Raw genomic sequence first — 16,350 nt, 5'->3', positions numbered from 1 at the left:
ATTTCCCCAAAATTACAAATCAATTATATTATAATTAATCGATTATATTTGACTAATTTGATTGCCTATAAAGTTAAATATTTGCACAAATGTTGTACATAAAAATATTAAACTATTTGCTTCATCAACAAATATTTTAAAAGAAACATCTTAATTTATTATTAATATGTTAGCTATTTATGAGTATGTTTTTTTATTGTAAATAGACAGACTGTTAAAGTTACTTTTACAAATAATCAAATTCATTGTAATTATGCACTGCTAATAACTTTTGGAGCCTTCCTTTGTAACCTCTACTATTTAAGATAAATCAAAATTGTAAATTCTTAGAGTACTTCCATAGAGATAGAAGATTTTATCATTCTCATCAATATAGACTCCTGAAATTTGTTAAATTTAATTCAAACTCTATGATTATTTAGTTTGTAAATTCTTTAATATCAATTGTTTGCTTTTATAGGCTATAACTATTTTATTTTTGTCTGAATAAAGTAACTAGATTACCTTTTCTGTGTCATATTAGCTACTAAATTTTATTTGACTTTCATACTAATAGGTATAAATACTGTGAAGATCTACTTGATAATGAACAACAAATATTAATTCTAATGAAGGACTGGACTAAACTGAGCTAACAGATCCGGGAATAACCGATGGATTGAATTTCAATTAGTTATAAATTTTATAGTCAACTGAGTCATAGCTTAGGTTCCCATCTTAGTTACCATAATATTGAATATTCCCATTATCTTTAGTTTAATAGCTTGAAATAGGTTTTCCAAATGCATAAGTAAAATAATAATAGCTTAAAGATAAAGATTAAGGGAGAAACATACCTCTTATAATTATTGTAAGTGTTGAAACTGGTAAAGTACATAGATATTGAACATTTGTATTTTTTTAATAATCAATAAATTCGTGAAGCCCTAGATTAAAAAGCAGATTAAAACTCGCACCATACAAAATACCTTTATTTGAGGATCTAAAAACTGCGTAGTGAAAATATTTAGAAGCTCCATTAACATTAAATCCAAATATTATATATATGTTATTGTCAGAAAATTTTTTTATTTCAAAAGGATAACCATTTTACATTATATGAATTAGTTATGGCTAAAATTAACTATTAAGTATAATGAATGCGCTGTTTAAACAACCAACTATTATTTCAAAATCATTAGTTGATATCATATCTATTTAAACATATGTGAAGCTACCATATGTACTCTAGAAATACATATTTTAAACTTATTAAAATAGGTATTATTAACTTTCATCAAATTGGTATAATTAAAGCTGGTTATTAATATTTTGAATTATTAATTTTGTGTCAGAAACTGAAAAAATTTAAACTATTTAACTGTCTAAATAATTTGCAATAGTAATTTGATTAATATTATTCCCATCTATTAATACAAATTTGCTATCGTAAAATAAAAAAATATAAATAGAAGATTGAGTAATAAATTGAGATAAGTCTGTGGATGGATTATTAAACGGGTAAGTGTAGCGGATATATTAATTTTTAATTTAGAAAATGATAATAGAACGAGAGAATAGAGCAACTACCCAATTATTCTAATGGATTAAGATTTTTCTGCAGTATTCATTATTTTATTTCATCATATAGAGGAAGGTTGGATTTAAACTTGTTAATGTGTACCATGCCATTATATAGCCATCTTCAGAACAAGTTAAAAGGTAAAGAGAGTCTTCAGAATAAGCCATACTGCTCATTTTATTTGTATGAGATATATTTTTCTAATTAAATGGGATGACAATATATTAAATTTCATCTATCTCAATATTTATAGCTTATAGGTTATTGTTTACCAAAAATAATGAACTTTTATCTAAAATAGTATTTGTTTCATCAGAAAATAAAGTTTTGCTTTGTTAGGTCAAAAATTAGCTAGCTTATCCTACAAGAATGGGAAGTGTTTAGATTGATCCAGTAAACTAAGTTGCTAAGTTTATCTTATAAATTTACACTTATTAAATTAAATCTAGTATTACATATAATTTGTAATAAGTCATAAATTAACTGTTTTAGTCCTTAGTAAACGCTATATCAGTAACTTAATTTAAAGGAAAACTAATAGCGTGTATTTATTTCATGTTTTAATCAAAGAAGATTAATTATGAATTCAAATTAATAGCCAAAATATAATTTTTATTTTGTAAATCAACTAATCTAATTTTATTAGGTTGATCAATCAAGTTAGTAAATTTACAATCGAACGATTAGCTTATCTTGTTATAAGAAAGTTGAATCAGCTATTAAACTTGTTACTATATGATTATTATTTCAGAAGATTCAGTGAAATCTAAAAAGATAGATTGAAGTATTGTGTTTTATACAAAAATAAAGTTTTTACAGTTAACATTCTAAGGAATGTCTTATATTGCTAATTATTATTAAATAACAGTTAATCTTTTAGTAATTAATTTATTTTCTTATCCAAAACATAAAATTAAAGAATTCACCAATTTTAAAGAGCAATTCGTATATGTAAAAGCGGTGAATGATTAATCTGATCCAATCAATTAATTTACCAAAGAAATTTTAGTAAAATAAATAATTTTAGAAATATCATCATAGCTTGAAATTGCAAAAACATCATTGCTCAAATCAAATAGCTATGATTTTTTAGATAGATTTCCTTATTAAATTTAAGCAATCGTTGTCTTGAAATTAAAGTCAAAATCCCATCTTATTACTTTATTAGAATTTGAAAGTATGAAAAGAAGATTCTGAAAGTAAAGAGCATTAATGGTAGAAGCTTCTTATATATCAGATAAATATTATCCAGAAATTGCATTTATTAACCTTAAAAAATTAGGGTAAACAATCATAGTTAACTTTTCATTTATTTGATAGATTGATTGAATATTACCTAGACTTATGATACTTTAATTACTTAAGTATGAAACAGAGCATTTTTGTAGTTAATCGCAAGTATTTTATGCTGTATTTTCATTATATGAAAAATCGCAAATCGCTTAGCAAAAATCTAAATTCTAGTATTGGCCATTTTACTGTAAAGAATACCTTTATAAATATGTATTAGAAGGACAGTTCTAAAATTAGCATTTGTTATTATTTATAGTGAATCCATCATCACATAAAGTACATTATGGCTATAGAGGCGTAATAGGAGAAGTTTAACACTAAATACAACCAAATGAGCAGCTATTAGATTACTATGCTATTGAGGTATTCAATAAAATAGATATTAAATTAATTTAAGTAATGATTAGAAGTAAATTTGGCATTTTTATTTTCTTTTGGATTTTATTTTTAATAATTTATTATTTAAATATTAACCATAATTTTGCTAATTTAAACATGTACTAAAGTTTTTGCTTTGATTTTTCTTTTATTGATGCGCAAAAGTGCACTGAAATTTATGAATACAATACAAATAGAAATGAGTCTTTATTAATTACAATAAACATAAATTTTATTCATAAACTATTAACAGTAATAAAAAAGTTAGTTTTGAAAAATAAAATAAAAATAAGTAAGTACATTTAAATAAGATTAACTAGTTTAATTAATTTATTTTTGTTAATTTAATCTCCACAAATAATAATAAGTGTGATTTGAGCGTATTATTTATTATTATTTTAAAATTGATATTATTAGACCTTATTTGTTTATTAAATACAATTATTTTGATGATTTATAATTCTTAGTATTCTCCTGCATCACTGATCGTTTTTGGAGGAAATACTGTAAATTTAGCACACTTAATAATTAAACTGTTAAAGAAACTTTATAAATCTTATTAAATAAGATGTATAAAACATAATATGGAATCTTAAAATAAAAATATTTTTGCATTTTAATTTTATTAAATTTACTAAAATAATATTTTATTTTAATTCATCTTAATATATTTCTTTTCTATGCAATATTTAATTTAAAAAATAAATTATTTTGAAGTAGTTTTTAAATATTCTCAGATTAAATTTATCAACTAAAATATCAAATTTTATACATTTATTTTAATTAACTATTCTAAATTGAAATATATTTTCTTATATAATAAAGCAGGAAATCTTTTTAAAAAATAAAATTTTATTTGTTTCTCAGTTTTATTATTTGATTGTTATGATTGTAAACTAAAATTCATCTCATTTTTTGTGATTGTTAATTTAATTAGAGTTTATCAATAAAATCATAAAAATTAATTAGTTATTAAAATGTAAAATAATTTAATTCAAAAAAGTACTGTATCAGTATAAGAAGTTAAGTAACAAGTTTATTGAAACATTTTTATAGCTTATCTTGATAATATTTATAAATATTTAGCATGTATAACTTATTAAAATTAAAATTAAAATTCATCAATTAAAAAGATATTATAAAAATACTATTAATAGTAAGAGAGCTTCTTTAGATAGATAATTTTGTAACTTGACGAAATAGAATATAATAATAAAAAATACATAAATACCACATATATAGTTACCTCTAAATTTATTTCATACTAAGTTTAATAAATTTTTTGAAAGATGATAAAAAATGTTAATAGTCCATAACTAGAGTCCTTTGGTTTTAGTTATGTTAAATTAATTTTAATAAAATTCTAAAATATGTTTTAATTGAGCTACTTTATATAATAAATTTCATAATATAGTACCGCTATCAAATATAACTTCAATGTGAATGACTATGAAATTAATTTATGTTTATTCATATAGCATAACTTGTTCTTTTTTGAATGGTAAATCATTCTTAAAATAAGATGAGACCTTCAAATAATATTCCTAAAAATATTGATATTTTTAAAAGGGCTTATTAATTTTTTAAGTCAAATAAAACACAATCTTCAATTATTTAAATATAATTTTTAAAATATCTTCTATTTATTAGATTTTAAATCTGTCTAATTTTTTATATAATTCTTAACGTTTATGATTAGATATTTTAGTTTATCTAAAATTTTAAAATTTGCTTTACACCTTAATTTATTTTTTCTTTTCTTTTAACATGATAAAATACTTAAATTTATTTATTAATAAAGGAAATAATAATTTACTTTCAAATAAGAATTAAAAATATTTAGTTTTATTTATAAAAAATAATTTAAAGAAAGAAAGTTATTGTTTCATAAAAAATCAGGAATTCAATACAGTTAATTGTTTTCAATAAATCACAAATAAAGTCCAAAATAAAAATAATAATTATTATGAAATCATTTTTTGATAAAGTTATTTTATTTCATACCATCCATATTTATTATTTAATTTTTTTATTTTTAGTCCTTTGGCTATTCATTATATTACCAGCTATTTTAAATATCTTAACTGCTCAGTTAAGATTATAAATCCTAATCATATTATTTATTGTTTTATTATTCAGACTCTTTTTTCTCTATATTCAAGTTAAAAAACTTGCTTCTGTTAGTGTTTGAAATATAAGAAGCTCTAGGACCTATTTTAAAATTAAAAAATAGTTGACTTAATTTATTTATTATTTATAAAAGGAATTTATTTACTTGAAAATTAAATTAGCTAGAGTTAATTTAAAGAAGTAAAATCTTCAGTCTATTGCTTATTAAAAATCTGCTTCATATCCGATGGACTTTCTATTTATAAGTAAATAAATAAATAAATAAATAATTTATAGTTAAGTAATTTTTTATTTTTACTTTATATTTTAGATACTTATTTACTAATTATAAGATCACAGTTATATTTAATTGATTCAGCTTTTTATTTTGTTAAAAAAGTGATATTCTTTTTTAAATTAATCCATCTTTTTAAGGCTCTTTAATGGTCTTATTCTTTGATAAATATAATGTTAAATATTCCTTTTGGTAAATACTTTTAAAAGAAATTTTTTATTTATACTATTTTTTTTGAGCGTTAATTATTAATTTTTAGACGAACAATAATTAGTATAACAAAAAAAATAAAAAAGAAATGTATCATCTGTGTAAAGACTAATATCTCATAAGCATTGCTTATTGATCTCATTTGTTAAAGAATAATGTTAATTATTAGTATTAGAATTGAAGTACAGTCTAATTTAAGAACTTTCTTTTAAAGATAAGGCTAATAAATATAATTCAGTATTAATTATAATGACAAAATAAAACTAACTATTAAATATGTCAAGCTATTGCTATACTATATAGTTAAGATGAAGAAAATGGCTATGAAAGTTTTAAAGTAAATACGTATAAATTCCCAAAAGTAGAAATTAGGTTTATAATCTAGATAGAAATACCCAAATTTATATTTAGCAGTACAATAATCTAAGTTTCTTCTATGATTATAAAGTTTCTTCATAGCAAAAAGAGGAAGTAATAATATCATTAGTAAGTACGGTATGATATAAACGTAAGTAAATAATTTATATTAAGTATCAGAGCAGTTTAATAATAAATTAATAGACACATATTCAATCTGACCTATTTTACGACAAGATAAAGAGCTTGCTAATACAGTTATCAATTCAGGCTAAAACAAAAAGAAAATTACTGTAAGAATAGCATAATTGTGATGTAACTTTATCTAAAATTTCTTTAGTTTTCTTAAAACATAAAAAATTAAAATAATGAAAGCTAGTAAAATTATTGGATATATAGATTTTATTAGAATTTTTATCTAAGTCACTCCATATTTGCTAAAATAATAGTCAGGATATAGGCAGTGAATTTCAGAAAATATTTGAGTTGAGGGAATTCCAAAATAACTCAATACATTTGTTAAAGTAGTAAAATTTGAAGATTCTTCACTTTAAAATATTATAGATGATATTTAAATATAGTTTGTTAAGGATTTTATATAGTAGGTTGATTGATCATTTACACAACTCGCAGAAAGTGGTAGAAATTTCATGTAACGCAAATAAGTACTAGTAGAGTGAAAACTAAAATTTTACACAAACATTGTAATGCTGATTACTAAATACATTATTAACAATATTGCTATTTTTTATAAAATAAAATATCAATTAAAATTGAAGTTATTATTTACCATAAAAAATAATTATTTTTAATTTGGAAAAAATTTTAAATTAATTAAAACTAATGCTAATAAAAAAAATTACTGAATAAGATCAATAAAAAGTAGATAAGCTAGGCTTTAGCACATTCTTAGCAAGATTAATTTAATGAAGATTAACTATATCTAGTATTCCATATTTTACCTTCATAATCACATTCTTAGCATAAAGGACCTATATACCCTTTAATGCAACCTTATTTACTATAAGCGTTATTTTCTCTGCAAGTTACAGTTGAAGTAAATTCATCACATTGCAATATTTCATCAGAGTTATCGTTCAATCTCCAATAACCATCTTTAAGAACTATTTTATCAGCTAAACAAGAAGTAGCTTGAGCTGGGCATTTTATACAAGAAAACATTTAGTTTTAAGTTTACTAAGGGTCTATTAAAGAATAAAATCCACTTTGACATACTTCACATATTTAAATATTTTAATTTATTTCTTTAAAAATCTCACCTTTCTAACATTAACGGAATTGGATATTTAGTTTTAAATTAATTTAAGCTGATTGGAAAAACGAATTAGTTATAGCCTTAATTAAAAATGATTAAATAGATAAAGGATGTGCATTTATTTAGAGAGAAGTAAATTTAAATATTTTTTAGTCTTCATTATACTAATTGTAATTGACAAAAGTTTAACCGATAGCCTGTGAATGAATTAAATCATCGGCTGTAATTTCAATCTGAAAAGAATTTAATTCCTGTTATACACTAGAAGGATAAAGCTCATCTTTTAACTTTTAAACAGAAAATTAAACTAACTAATCATATTAGTCAACGAATTGTATATTTAATGGTAAAAAGTTGCCACTTCTGAATGACTCAATAAATAGATTTTCTTAACCTAAAATTCTATTTGAAATATTTTTTTAAAAGTATTTATTGCTAAATACGAAGTTTTTTCTTTCAATTCCATTTTCATCTTTTTTTAATTATCTCAATTTCTGATGTTATGAATTTAAAGTAATTTTATATGGGAATATTCCTATATCCTTTCCATAAATGAGAGCAGTATTTTAAATAACTCTATCTTCATTTATAATGGTTTATTTAGGGTCAAATTATTAGGATAAGACTCTTACTCCTCCACCTATTTCAGCAAAATTTAAAGAAACATTTGATTTATTATCAAAAATCAGTTTTTTAGCTTCTTTTAAGAATATAGCTCCACCTGAACCTTTTGCTATATTGTAATTGAAAGAGCAATTACTAATTGCTATTTAATTTGCATTATTAAATTAAAGAGCTCCTCCATCAAGAGATGTATTATTTTAAAAGACTGAATTTTATATATTGATTTCATCTGAATTTTATATTAGGATATTTCCTTAATTATATTTATAATTTAAATTAGTAAAACTAATTTATGTAGATTAAATACTAATTAAAGCTTGGTTTATTTATTTTGAAGTGGTTATTGAATTATCCAAAGAAGTATTAGTTTACAACATAATAAAATTTTAAATTTAAATTGTATCATCAAATAATGTAATTTATTCTCTTTCACTTTTGAAGCTATTAGTATATTTCAGAAATAGAATATTTTAATTTTATATGAATTTTATTCCTTAAAGCAGAGTACTTTAGTATCCAACAATACTAAGAGCAAATTTTTCACTTCCATCCTATAAATAATCATAGCTTTTTTGAGCTTCAGCTCCATAAGGTAATCTTTGAGAATTTGTATTATTTATCATGTTAATTGAATTAATTTTAATATTTTATCCATTTAAAAATGCCATGATTTAATAGAAATTGCTATTTATGATTGTCAAATTATTTATTTATATTTAGTTTACTCTCAAAAATCCAAATAAGAGAGATCTCTACCATAATTGTGTATTTTAAATTGTTAAGTTATTAAGATAGATATTATTACAGTCAGTAAATAGAAGTAATGTTTCATTCCAATTACTTAACTAATCACTCTCATTATGATTTTAGTTAATTAAAACATTTTCTACTCTTAAATTAGTTATAGATACATCAGAAAGATTTCTAAATAAAATCTGATTATTTTAAAGGTTTTAGTCTTTTATTACAATATTTTACCATTTTACTGATTTTGTAGAATTTGAAAAAAGATATTGCTAATTGTTACTATTAAAGATAAAAGAGAAATTTTGGATATAAACTTAAGCTCTTTGAATAGTTTAAAAAGTATTTTAGTAAAGTTTTAAAGTTTAATTTAAATTTTAAATATCTGGAGCAACTACAACTTTTATTTTTGGATCTTAGATAAATTCTATTTATTTAATCTCATCCCCAAAAGTAGTAATTATCCGGTAGTCCACATTTTAAGTATTTTGATTATAAGATAAATAAAACTATTTTAAGCCATCAATTCTATTAATCATACTAATTTATGAATAACAAGAGTACCTTTGTTAGTTAGATGCAGTAGTATATGAATTTTATTAGCTTATAACCATGATGTTTATTCTCTTTTCAAAAATTCCATTTTTGGAAACTCCAATAATTTTTAAAATATTACTCTCTTTTGGCTACATGTAAGCACTCATTATTTCAGAATTTAGATAAAGGGATGAGTCTATTATATTGATGTCACTTTACTTGTCTATTAAATAAATTTCTATTTAAGTATTCATAGGTAATATTATTTTATTTTCATCTACTATTAAAAAATTCAGAATCTAGTTAAGTTGGTTATTTTTTTTAATAAAATTTATATACTGTAAGCTTACTCTTTCGTGAATATTAACTTGAGAATTTGAATAGAGAAAAATTAAGTTATTATTGTTAGCGATCCTATTGTATTAATTATTAGGGAAATTTAAGTATTTTAAGAAAGACAGCGATTATAGATCCAGCACATATATTAACTTTTAATACATGTAAGAAGCAAATACTCTATTGTTTTATTCATCTACATATAAAACGCTCAATTCACTTAGAATTTATTAGGTTAAAGCACTAACATCTTACTGCTTAATGATAGAAAAGTCTGATCGAGAAATTATTGTTATAAAATTTTTTTAATATCCTAAGACAATAGAATTGCTGGTTAATGAAAAGTATTTCACATAATTTGTTTCAACATTTTGTTAAGACTACCAAGCTGGTAAAGCTTATTTTAAGGTTTAAGTAGACTCATCATATAACATTAATCTTCCTGAACCTAAGGAGTATATTGTTTTTTATTAAGTGATTAAACCATAAGTAATATAGTTTCTAAAATATTCTTAATTTTAACTATAATCTGTTGCGTATTTTATCCAATTATTAGTTCCGTCTAAGTAAAATAGATAATTTATATGTATTATTCGATAATCGTAAGTAAGTATGAGGGAATTAGTTAAAAATCTTCTAATTTTATGATCATTTATGACTGCAATGTAGTTTGAAGAAGAGATCTATTGCTTTGAAATTTATTCTTATGAATAAATTAATATTTTTTGGTCAAAAATTAGAGCAACTATTTGATACTCATTTATCTACTTAACATCCCTTACCGGTTCAGTAAAATATGTTAGATAGACTTGATTAAAATCTTTGTATAAGTATAGAATGTTGTTGCTATCGAAAACGTAATACAAAATTAGAGACGAATCGTTTTAAGAAGGAGCTTAGTATTTAAAGAAAAACTAAACTGATTTTGCGCTTTGAGAAACAGTTGATTTTTAATTATCATTGAAATTAAAGTAAAGAATTACATTCGAATTGTAGATAAATAAATTATTATTAGCATGTTCAATTACAATTTTTGCAGGAACCCCTAAAGATGAAAATTCTAAAAACTTCATTACATTATTATACCTTCTTTGACCTACGAAAGTAACACTATAAAACAAACCCACACTATCTAAATAATTTAAACGGGAGTTATAGCTATCATAAAACAAATCCACAACATAACCCAAACCTAGCTCAGTGTAAGAGCTGATACTAAAGCCATCATCTTAGTAGGTGTTTAAATTATAATAAAATAGTTGACCATATCTTATTTCATCTGTATAAAAAACAGCTGTATTAAAATCAGATATGTAATAATATCCAAGTATATTTCCTCCTCCAAAGGGCCTAACAGTCGACATTAGTGAGAGAGTCTACCTTTGATAAAAGAAGATAACTATTTGTAAAATAAATTTAGAATTATTAATATTAAATTAAATTTAATTTAAATAAAAACTTACGATATTATGTTAAGATTGCAATATTATTTCCCCAAAATTACAAATCAATAATATTATAATTAATCGATTATATTTGACTAATTTGATTGCCTATAAAGTTAAATATTTACACAAATGTTGTGCATAAAAATATTAAACTATTTGCTTCATCAACAAATATTTTGAATGTAAGATCTTAATTTATTATTAATATGTTTGCTATTTATGAGTATGTTTTTTTATTGTAAATAGACAGACTGTTAAAGTTACTTTTACAAATAATCAAATTCATTGTAATTATGCACTGCTAATAACTTTTGGAGCCTTCCTTTGTAACCTCTACTATTTAAGATAAATCAAAATTGTAAATTCTTAGAGTACTTCCATATAGATAGAAGATTTTATCATTCTCATCAATATAGACTCCTGAAATTTGTTAAATTTAATTCAAACTCTATGATTATTTAGTTTGTAAATTCTTTAATATCAATTGTTTGCTTTTATAGGCTATAACTATTTTATTTTTGTCTGAATAAAGTAACTAGATTACCTTTTCTGTGCTATATTAGCTATTGAACGTTATTTGACTTTCATACTAATAGGTATAAATACTGTGAAGATCTACTTGATAGTGAACAACAAATATTAATTCTAATGAAGGACTGGACTAAACTGAGCTAACAGATCCTGGAATAACCGATGGATTGAATTTCAATTAGTTATATATTTTATAGTTAACTGAGTCATAGCTTAGGTTTCCATCTTGATTACCATAATATTGAATATTACCATTATCTTTAATTTAATAGCTTGAAATAGGTTTTCCAAATGCATAAGTAAAATAATAATAGCTTAAAGATAAAGATTAAGGGAGAAACATACCTCTTATTATTATTGTAAGTGTTGAAACTGGTAAAGTACATAGATATTGAATATTTGTGTTTTTTTAATAATCAATAAATTCGTGAAGCCCTAGATTATAAAGTAGATTAAAACTTGCACCATACAAAATACCTTTGTTTGAGGATCTAAAAACTGCGTAGTGAAAATATTTAGAAGCTGCAATAGCATTAAATCCAAATATTATATATATGTTATTGTCAGTAAATTTTTTTATTTCAAAAGGATAACCATTTTACATTATATGAATTAGTTATGGCTAAAATTAACTATTAAGTATAATGAATGCGCTGTTTAAACAACCAATCATTATTTCAAAATCATTAGCAGATATCATATCTATTTAAATATATGTGAAGCTACCATATGTACTCTAGTAATACATATTTTAAACTTATTAAAATAGGTATTATTAACTTTCATCAAATTGGTATAATTAAAGCTGGTTATTAATATTTTAAATTATTAATTTTGTGTCAGAAACTGGAAAAATTTGAACTATTTAACTGTCTAAATAACTTGCGATAGTAATTTAACTAATAGTATTCCCATCTATTAGTACAAATTTGCTGTTATAAAATAAAAAAATATGATTAGAAGATTGAGCAATAAATTGAGATAAGTCTGTGGGTGGATTAGTAAATGGGTAAGTGTAGCGGATATTATAATTTCTAATTTAGAAAATGATAATAGAACGAGAGAATAGAGCAACTGCCCAATTATTCTAATGGATTAAGATTTTTCTGCAGTATTCATTATTTTATTTAATCATATAGAGGAAGGAAGGATTTAAACTTGTTAATGTGTACCATGCCATTATATAGCCATCTTCAGAACAAGTTAATAGGTAAAGAGAGTCTTCAGAATAGGCCATACTACTTATTTTATTTGTATGAGATATATTTTTTTAGTTAAATGGGATAACAGTATATTAAATTTCATCTATGTTAATATTTATAGTTTAAAGGTTACTATTTATTACAAATAATTAACTTTGATCTAAAATAGTATTTATTTCATCAGAAAATAAAGTTTTGCTTTATTAGGTCAAAAATTAAGTAGTTTATCCTATTAGTATAGGAAGTGTTTTGATTGATCCAGTATATTAGGTGGAAATGTTTATCTAATAAATTTATACTTATTAAATTAAATCTTGTATTACATATAATTTGTAATTTTTCATAAATTGACTGTTTTAGTCCTTAGTAAACGCTATATCAGTAACTTAATTTAAAGGAAAACTAATAGCGTGAATTTATTTCATGTTTTAATTTAAGAAGATTAATTATGAATCTAAATTAATAGCCAAAATATAATTTTAATTTTGTAAATCTACTAATCTAATTTTATTAGGTTGATCAATCAAGCTATTAAATTTACAATAGAACGATTAGCTTATCTTGTTATAAGAAAGTTGAATCAGCTATTAAACTTGTTACTATATGATTATTATTTCAGAAGATTCTGTAAAATCTAAAAAGATAGATTGAAGAATTGTGTTTTATACAAAAATAAAGCTTTTACAGTTATCATTCTAAGGAATGTCTTATATTACTAGTTATTATTAAATAGCAGTTAATCTTTTAGTAATTAATTTATTTTCCTATCCAAAACACAAAATTAAAGAACTCACCAATTTTAAAGAGCAATTAGTATACGTAAAAGCGGGGATTGAATCATCTGATGCAATCATTTAATTTACCAATGAAATTTTGGTAAAGTAAATAATTTTAGAAATATCATCATAACTTGAAATTGCAAATAATCCATTACTTAAATCAAATAGCTATGATTTTTTAGATAGATTTCCTTATTAAATTTAAGCAATCGTTGTTTTGAAATTAAAGTCAAAATCCCATCTTATTACTTGATTAGAATTTGAAAGTATGAAAAGAAGATTCTGAAAGTAAAGAGCATTAATGATAGAAGTTTCTTATATATCCGATAAATATTATCCAGAATTAGCATTTATTAGCCTTAAAAAATTAGGGTAAACAATCATAGTTAACTTTTCATTTATCTGATAGATCGATTGAATATTACCTAGACTTATGATACTTTAATTACTTAAGTATGAAACAGAGCATTTTTGTAATTAGTCGCAAGTATTTTATGCTATATTTTCATTATATGAAAAATCGCAAATCGCTTAGCAAGAATCTAAATTCTATTATTGACCATTTTACTGTACAGAATACCTTTATAAATATGTATTAGAAGAACATTTCTAAAACTAGCATTGGTTATTATTTATAATGAATCCATCGTCACATAAAGTACATTATGGCTATTGAGGTGTAAAAGGAGAATTTTAACACTAAATACAACCAAATGAACAGCTATTAGATTACTATGCTATTGATGAATTCAATAGAAGTGATATTAAATAAATTTAAGTAATCACAAGAAGCAGTTTTGACATTTTTATTTTCTTTAAATTTGATTTTTATTAATTTATTATAAAAGCAGGTACCTTAATTTTGCTAATTTAAGTATATAAATGAGTAGAGAGTATTAATTCTTTAGAATATTTAGTAAATTCATCTAATAATTCCTAAGAATTGTTATATTAACGATAATTGAAATTATAAGGTAATTAAATTGGGGATATTATGAGCATTTTAAGTTTCATTCTGTAAATAAGCTGACACTAATTTAATAAACATTGCTAATTTAAAAAGATACTTATTGGTTAGTACTTAATTAAAGCCATATCTTCATTCATGAAAAGTTTAATCATAGTTTTTAAATTGCCACTAACAAATTATTAAAATATTTTATATTGAGATAAAATTATTTAAATTTTTACATTTTTTTCAAATATCATATTTATTAGTAATTTAAACTTTATATCTTTGATTGTCATTTTTATATTAAAATGTTAGTGTATCATTTTAAATATCTTGATTTATAAAAGTAAATGAAAAAAACTTTAGGGAAGTATTAATAGCTAAATCTTAGTTCGCAGCTGCTCTAATCAAAAAATAAATAAATAAGTTTATATTTTTATAATTTTCATAAGAATTTAATGAATCTTAATTAGTAAAAACTTATTTTGTCACAATATCTTAGCATGGGAATAGAATTAATTTATGTAATAGTTATATTTTTATTTAAAAGAAAGGAGGTGCTATTCTAAATAAATAATAAAGACTTATTAAAGTATCTAAGAGCTAGTTAAAAAGTTATTTATCTATTAGTATTGGTATAGTTTTAATAAAAGATAATATACTTGCTTTTCAAGCTTTTATTAAGAAAACTAGTGGCAATATCTTTTTTGTTTTTTTAATTATGATAATCATAAATTTTATCCATACGTTATTTATTTATAGCATTTAAAAAGCTTATTTTGAAAAATGTAATCAAAAGCAGTAAATAAATTTAAATTACATTAATTATGTTTATTAACTTAATCGCCACAAATAATCATTAAGAAAAGTGGTGATAAGAATGTATTATTATAACTAATTTCTTCTTAAAGATGATATATTAGACTTATTTAGCTATTCTAAAATTTATTTTTTATAAATTCTTATTTTGAGAGAGAAAACGTTTTTAATACCAACAAATAAATTAAATTAACAAAATATATTAAAAATAATACTCTATTACAAAATTTGGCATTAATATATATTTTTTATATTTTACAAACTCTACTTTCATTTTGAGTGATTGGCATTTTACTAAAAAATAAAATTATTTTTCAACTTTTCTATTTATGATTATGATTTTTTTAAAAATATTTTAATTTGTCATTTTACTTTAAAAATAGGGTTTCAACATAAAGTATAGTTAATCCTGAAATTAAAATATTGTCAAATGTGTAGATAAAGATGACTATATTTCATTTAATTTTTATGTCATTAATCTAATTTTGTTCACTCTATATTTTCATTGTTTTTACCATTCAATTTTTAATAAATTTTTGATAATATTTAATACCTTTTTGGAAAAAATAATAATCTAAGAAATTATATCATTATACTTAGAGATTCAAAAATTTACATTAATTTAATATAATTTATGAGTTAATCAATTCTTATTATAATAATATTAAAATAATTATAAAATTTATTTCAATAAATCAAAAATGAGAAGGATTATATCAATTAATTTAGATAAAAAATAATAAAGAATTTTAGATAAAGAAAAGTAAAATATTTAAGAATTCCAATTATTAAAGTAACATTAGAAATAATATCTATTCTACTATTGTATAAATATTGGCGTTGAAGTTAAATTAAAAAATATATCTTCTTAAGCAAATAGGATAAAAGGTATGAAGAGT

The 16,350-nt window shown here is 21.9% G+C and overlaps 2 protein-coding genes across 2 annotated transcripts; both read right to left on the bottom strand. All coding sequences in view use genetic code 6, as the record gives it.

The window, feature by feature from the left end:
• Window positions 1-242: 242 nt before the first annotated feature.
• On the bottom strand, window positions 243-3,276 carry TTHERM_00827280 (hypothetical protein; the record flags this gene model as incomplete). The annotated part of the gene is made up of 2 exons (XM_001031374.3): window positions 243-380; window positions 505-3,276. 2 exons carry the CDS (start codon window positions 3,274-3,276, stop codon window positions 243-245), a joined length of 2,910 nt encoding a protein of 969 aa, XP_001031374.3.
• A 1,928-nt stretch (window positions 3,277-5,204) lies between these two features.
• Window positions 5,205-14,484, bottom strand: TTHERM_000827279 (WD domain, G-beta repeat protein; the record flags this gene model as incomplete). Its single annotated transcript, XM_012797797.1, has 5 exons — window positions 5,205-5,443; window positions 5,508-5,597; window positions 5,661-6,944; window positions 7,067-11,119; window positions 11,184-14,484. The coding sequence occupies 5 exons, from the start codon at window positions 14,482-14,484 to the stop codon at window positions 5,205-5,207; spliced, it is 8,967 nt and encodes a 2,988-aa protein (XP_012653251.1).
• Between the last annotated feature and the right edge of the window lie 1,866 nt (window positions 14,485-16,350).

This window comes from Tetrahymena thermophila (assembly GCF_000189635.1).
Source record: "Tetrahymena thermophila SB210 genomic scaffold scf_8254637, whole genome shotgun sequence".
NCBI lineage: Eukaryota > Ciliophora > Oligohymenophorea > Hymenostomatida > Tetrahymenidae > Tetrahymena > Tetrahymena thermophila.
This window is presented reverse-complemented; position numbering and strand designations above follow the sequence as displayed.